Below are 6000 nucleotides of genomic sequence, written 5' to 3'. Positions count from 1 at the left end.
CACGCGGCAGCTGTGTAGGAATTATCGAAAGCAATTAGTATTTTCTGCTGAAATGGAAGTAGTAGAGCCAAAACAAGAAGACACTGAGACTCTGAAAGAGCTCATAGCGGAAAGAGAATGTATAGATCCATCTTTTGTACATGCCACGCGACTACTTAACGAAGGTAAATGAATGTCATCATCCGTACATGAAGTGGGTGTTGTAAGAATGGCTTATTACGTACGTTGAAACACATGTAAGACAATGGTTGTGATAATACACGCCGTTTCCGGTCATGTTTCCTAGGTCACGTTATTTGGCATGATTGATGACAGTCACTGAATCAGTCTTCTATTGCTGACACTCTTTATTCCGCGACACTGAAAACCGCTCTAGATCTCGATAGCTAGTCTATAACATGTTCATGTTAGGACACAGTTGGGTGCTATAATTAAATGGCAGTGTAAATATACAACCACACGCGTGTGTCTTTACCACCCAGCCACACGAGTGTGGTTGTAGCCATGGCCCTTGTTTTTATGTTGCTGGATACAGCCACACTCGTGTGTAATGTACATAATCCACACACACGGAGAAGCTTTTTATTGTGTAGCACTAGCAGGAATGTGTGTGGCCAGCGGCCACATAATCAACACGCGATCATGCACCATAGCAAACGATGAACATGAACCTGCCTCCTAACATTAGATTAATCCCATTTAATATTATCACACCATCTAACGTTAGACAAATCTACTTTTTTTCATTTTTAACTTTATTCTCATTTTCTTGATTTGATGAGGTGAATTGATGTTACAATTGATTTTGATACATCGTGTCGTTATTGAGACTTTGCCTTCGTTCGTTCGGGTACTCGCAAATCGTGCATCCATGATCCAGCGTACACAGGCAGCCGGCGCGCGGGTCCGGGTCCCTGCTGGGGCGGGCGGGCGGCACAACTGCACTGGCTAGGCTGCAGCTGCACTGAGCGATCGCTAGCACACCACCAGCAGTTTAGCGATGTCAATCCAAAGTCCCCCAATTTAGTGGCAGTTGTAACTTTGCTATTAATTCTAAACCCATCATATCAAGCAAACACGATGAGAATGGAGCGAAAGATATATTTGTAAAATAACAATAAGGTATGAAAATGAGGTTACTTTCATTACTTCATGAGCAAGCTGATTGTGTGGCGTTTACGTGTTTGACATGCACGCACGGCGATCATCTTCTCTGTACCGTGTGTGTATGTACATGTGCATTACACACGAGTGTGGCTGTATCCAGCGACTCGCGCCATGGCTACAACCACACTCGTGTGGCTGGATGGTAAAGACACACGCGTGTGGTTGTATACACTGCCATCAATTTATGGCAGTGTATACAACCACACGCGTGTGTCTTTATTACGTTAGACTTTGCCATCCAGCTACACGAGAGTGTGGTTGTAGCCATGGCCCGAGCCGAGTCGCTGGATACAGCCACACTCGTGTGTAGTGCACTGTCCACATACACGTGTATGGATACACATGCGAAGAAGATGATCGTCGTGCGTGTCAAGCACATAATAGGGAGCTTTAGATTTTGACGCGCAGACGTTTGAGACGACGAGTGCGCTGGACGTTCTCCTCTCCCCTGCGTCGTGTAGAAAAGTAGCTTTAGATTACGCTGGGACACAACGTATAAGAAATAAAATCGCGCCCCCATATGATCAGTGCATGAAAAAGCTCCCTACGTTGCAAACTGTGCGGACGTAAAAATAACCCAGTACGCGTAGTGAAAAACTCAGGCGACGCAAGCTAAAAATAGATCGACTTGACGCTCACTACTGCGCACGCTCAGAACATGTTTTTTTTCCTTTGAACGTCCGCGCGTCTAAAATCTAAAGCTCCCTAATATGAACACCACACAACCTGCTTCTTGCTTACAAAAGCGATGAAAGTGGCGAACCTCATTTTCATACCTTCTGATATTGTTTTTATAAATATTTTTTTTTTTTCGCTCCATTCTCATCATGTTTGCTTGATACGATGGGTTTAGAATTGAATATTGATAGCAAAGTCAAAAGTATACAACTGCCGCTAAATTGGGGGACTTCGGATTGACATCGCTAGACTGCTGGTGATAGGCCCTAAAAGTCGTTACATCGTGACGTATCTTGTTGGGTGCTAGCGATCGCTCAGCGCAGCTGCAGCCTATCCAGCACAGTTGTGCCGCCTGCCCCAGCAGGGACCCCGCGTGCCGGCTGCCTGTGTATGCTAGGTAACGGTAGTTAAATTTATATAAAAATCAGATGTACACCAAGCCATGAAATGACATCAATTATCCGTAGATTGATACGTAATATACAGTACACATGAAAAGTGTTGAAATCTGTCGATTTTTCATTTTCTTGTAAAAATCTTGCATTTTAATAACTTTTCGCGTTTACGATTTTCCTATTATAGTAGCGAGCGCCCTAGCGACCCTAGTGGCTACAATTTGCCGATCATCATAAGTAGAGAGCTGAGCCAGCGCCCGACGTCCGCGGGCAGTCGTAAATCACACAACGCCCATAGCGACTCCCGCGGCAGCAACCGCGAAGCTCTTCACGGGCTCCGATCGGGCAAGCCAATTTCACTGAAACAGGCATTGCAAGGTCCATTTCGTGTACTGTTCTTGCCACATGCGCTAATTCGCGCGGTAAATTTTCCTTTCAAAATATCAGAAAACACTTCAGTTTTGAAAAAGTCAAGTTTCAATACTGCCATATTTTGCGCAATGTGGATTAAGTACAAAATACACCAAAGGTCACGACAAATAAGTGCGAAATTTCGACTTAGCATGCCGAACAGATCGTCCTCCTCGGGCTACTCGCGGTAGGTAGCAGACGCAAACCCACATACAGGATGGCAAAAGTAGTTCAGGTTTGTGATTCGAACATGTTTGCAGTGCGGCCGTATTACTTTTGAAAAGAATGATATCAATGCACCCCTGTCATGACTGCTACAGCTAGTGATCGTCGCGAATGGGCTCAGAAACTGAGCACACTGTGTGTGTAGAAAACGATGTACATGCGCGAGAGCGCCATCTAGTGCTGAATGACGAACGCTAGTAACGGGTGCGCGATTTGCCCGTAGGCCTACCTTAACGAACGAAGGCGAAATCTCAATAATGACGCGATGCATGATCAATCGTAAATCAAAGTCCAAAGTCACATGTAACTTTGCTATTGATTATAAATTCATCTTATCAAATAAAGAAAATGAGAATAAAGTTTAAAATGAAAAAAAAGTAAATTTGTCTAGATGGTGAGGTAATATGAAATGAAGTGTTGCTTTATCCCGCGACTCAGGCCATGGCTACAACAACACTCGTGTGGCTGGATGGTAAAGACACTTATGCGTGTGGTTGTATACATTGCCTTTAGAAATTAAAAGTATCTAGATCTAGACTAGGGTCTACCGTCTAGATCTAGTCTTAACGTCAATTAAATTTACTACCAGGTTGTCGCCACTGACTTAGAAATGTCACTTAGTCTAACGTTACACTTGCATGTATTTCCTATGTACTCCCGGGTTGGCGAACCAACGATAGGCAGTGAATTACTTCGCCGCCCATAGCACGCCACGTATTATTAGCGCGTGTGTTATAATATTAGGTAGGGTGTCTGGAGCATTTTTGTAACTTTTCAAATTAGGCCAAGTAAAAAAAGAAAGTAGTTTCTCGTCCGTGTTTTTTGAGATCAGTGTGTGATGAGGGAGGTCCTTACTATTTACTATTTTACTATTTAAAAAAGAAAAATGAAATTTTCTCGTCCGGGTTTTTTTGACGCAAGTAATGAGGGAGGTACTCACTAGATATTTATTATTTTTTTTAAGCCCCTGAAAACCACACATGTGAAATTCGCTACTGCCCTTGCTCGCGTTAGCATGACGTCATTTTTCATTCATGAATCGGGAGCTACACCGAAGCTGCATCATCATTGGCTCTTTACCCCTGTCATTTACATATTTTCCCACAACGTTATAACATATGTGTGCGACGATTTCCAGTGCGATCGGCCGAACAGTTTGATACTAAACTCTGCATTTTTACCTCAAGTTTTTGATTTTTGGCAAAATATTTTCCTCCTTCGGTGTAACCATGTATTCAGCGAAGCTATCATTGTGTTTGAGATTTGATAAGTCATATTTTTACATGATTTTAAGGTGTGAATTTTTGAAGTAGTTTGATGTATTTGTTGGTGTGTGTGTATCAATTCATGCGATTTGAATGGTAGCAACATGTACGGGTGTGGAGCGACACACATAAGAAGCTCAACACCACAATGCAAATTGGTCGCCATATTGTATGGTTTGTGTAGCGTTGTGTACTGACGGGAGCTCTTCAGCCGAGCTCGCCGCCATAACCGCTATGTAACACGACGGCAAGCACGCATGTAGAGTGCAACGCATTGTGTACACCACACCGATCCATGGAGAAGTGAATCTTGCGCTGTGAGGGGAAGCAGATGGCCGGGCGATCAGCCAATCAGCGGCCCGGCTATCTGTTCGTGGCTTTCAAGGGGGGATTTTTCTAGGTGACGAAGTAGTTTCTCGTCCGGGTTGTTTGAAAGCAGTAATGAGGGAGGTCCTTACTATTTACTATTTTTGATCGAGCAGCCATGTCAGGCTCCATTTTGGCACTTAGGTGAAGCATGCTCAACATATGAATACAGTGAAAGAGGTCTGATATAAAACAAAACCTTGTATGAATATGACAAGTTAATTTTACTGGTTCAAGCTCATGTGTTTTGACCCTGATATAACAAGAAACCCGATAAAACAAGGTAGGTTTCATGTTCCGATGGACTTCATTATAACGAGGTTCCACTGTACATATGCCTGCTGCGCTATTTGTATTGTTTTTACAATTCCTTCAAATTGGCGAACAGCCATGATAAGCTAGCTATAAAATTAAAACGCTAGTGAGCTCACTGTGTTGCGCGCATAGCAACAACGTTTTCTGTATTTTCAGACAGCTCGCCCGCGAGAAATGTCGCCCGGAACAGGTCGCCCTCATGAGCGAATCGCTTAAGTTGAGATGCGAATTTTCATATATAAAAACAAATTCAATTTTTCTGATCTAAAAGGATTTGGTTTATTTCAAGGATAATTTTATGTTGAACCTAACTCGAATGAAATATTTGATACTTCCAAGACTTGAAAGGGTGATTTATAAATTACCGATTCATAAGCGCGACAACTCGTCACATACGATCTGTCTCAGGGGCGAGTTGTCCCAGATCAGTACAACTTCTGCACGCTGCATGCTGCACATTGTTACATTTACATTGTACACACGCGCGTACGTACCGATCGCGCGAACCACTCGCTAGAATGACTTCAATAGCAAAGCATTTAACATTTTACACACAGCGCGTGAGGACGAGCAACTACTACTTTTTTTTACTTGGCCTTAGTTAAAAAGTGGATTGTGAACTATTTCATATGAAAGAGAATCACTTCATTACGACATATTTCAAATTTCATGGCGAAATGATGTTTCTATCTCGAGAAATTTACCTTTCAAATCACGGCAATATTACCCCACTTTTTTACGAGCAATCACAGCAATATTACCCCACTTTTTTACAAGAACGCACAAAAATGTGTCCAAATCATGTTTGCAAACAACGCCGAAAGTTGCATTCGCGTGTGGATCTCCAGCGATCAGATAATGAGTGTACAGCGGTTAGAAAATATGCGTAAAAAGCGCGGAAGCCACTCCCCCTGCTGTGGCGTCACACTGCACGTGCTGTGTGCATGCGAGCGCCTGTGTACATGCTTGCTCGGTAACTCTCTACCGATACCTTCCACACACACAGGGAGCTACAGCATGCTGTACTAGATCTACGCCAGCCACGCAATCTAATCAACCTCTCAGCTGCATTATTGCGAGCGTGATATGCTATGCATGCGGAAAACTTTCTGTGCCATGCCATGATATGTTGATGATAAATTACCACCATTCATACATATTGCCAAATGCCATATCGC

General features: G+C 43.2%; 1 protein-coding gene across 1 annotated transcript in view; it reads left to right on the top strand.

The window, feature by feature from the left end:
* LOC139725404 (KH domain-containing, RNA-binding, signal transduction-associated protein 2-like) overlaps positions 1-6000 on the top strand; it is a 60439-nt gene continuing 54439 nt past the window's right edge. The window contains 1 exon segment of the mRNA XM_071636481.1: positions 1-164. Within this exon segment, the coding sequence (XP_071492582.1) occupies positions 53-164 (112 nt within the window). The 5' untranslated portion in view covers positions 1-52.

This window comes from Diadema antillarum, unplaced genomic scaffold (assembly GCF_040938485.1).
Source record: "Diadema antillarum isolate AM-2024a unplaced genomic scaffold, OU_Dant_1.0 seq00000039_RagTag, whole genome shotgun sequence".
NCBI lineage: Eukaryota > Metazoa > Echinodermata > Echinoidea > Diadematoida > Diadematidae > Diadema > Diadema antillarum.
The sequence above is the reverse complement of the archived record's forward strand: the minus strand, read 5'-3'. Positions and strand labels throughout refer to the sequence as shown.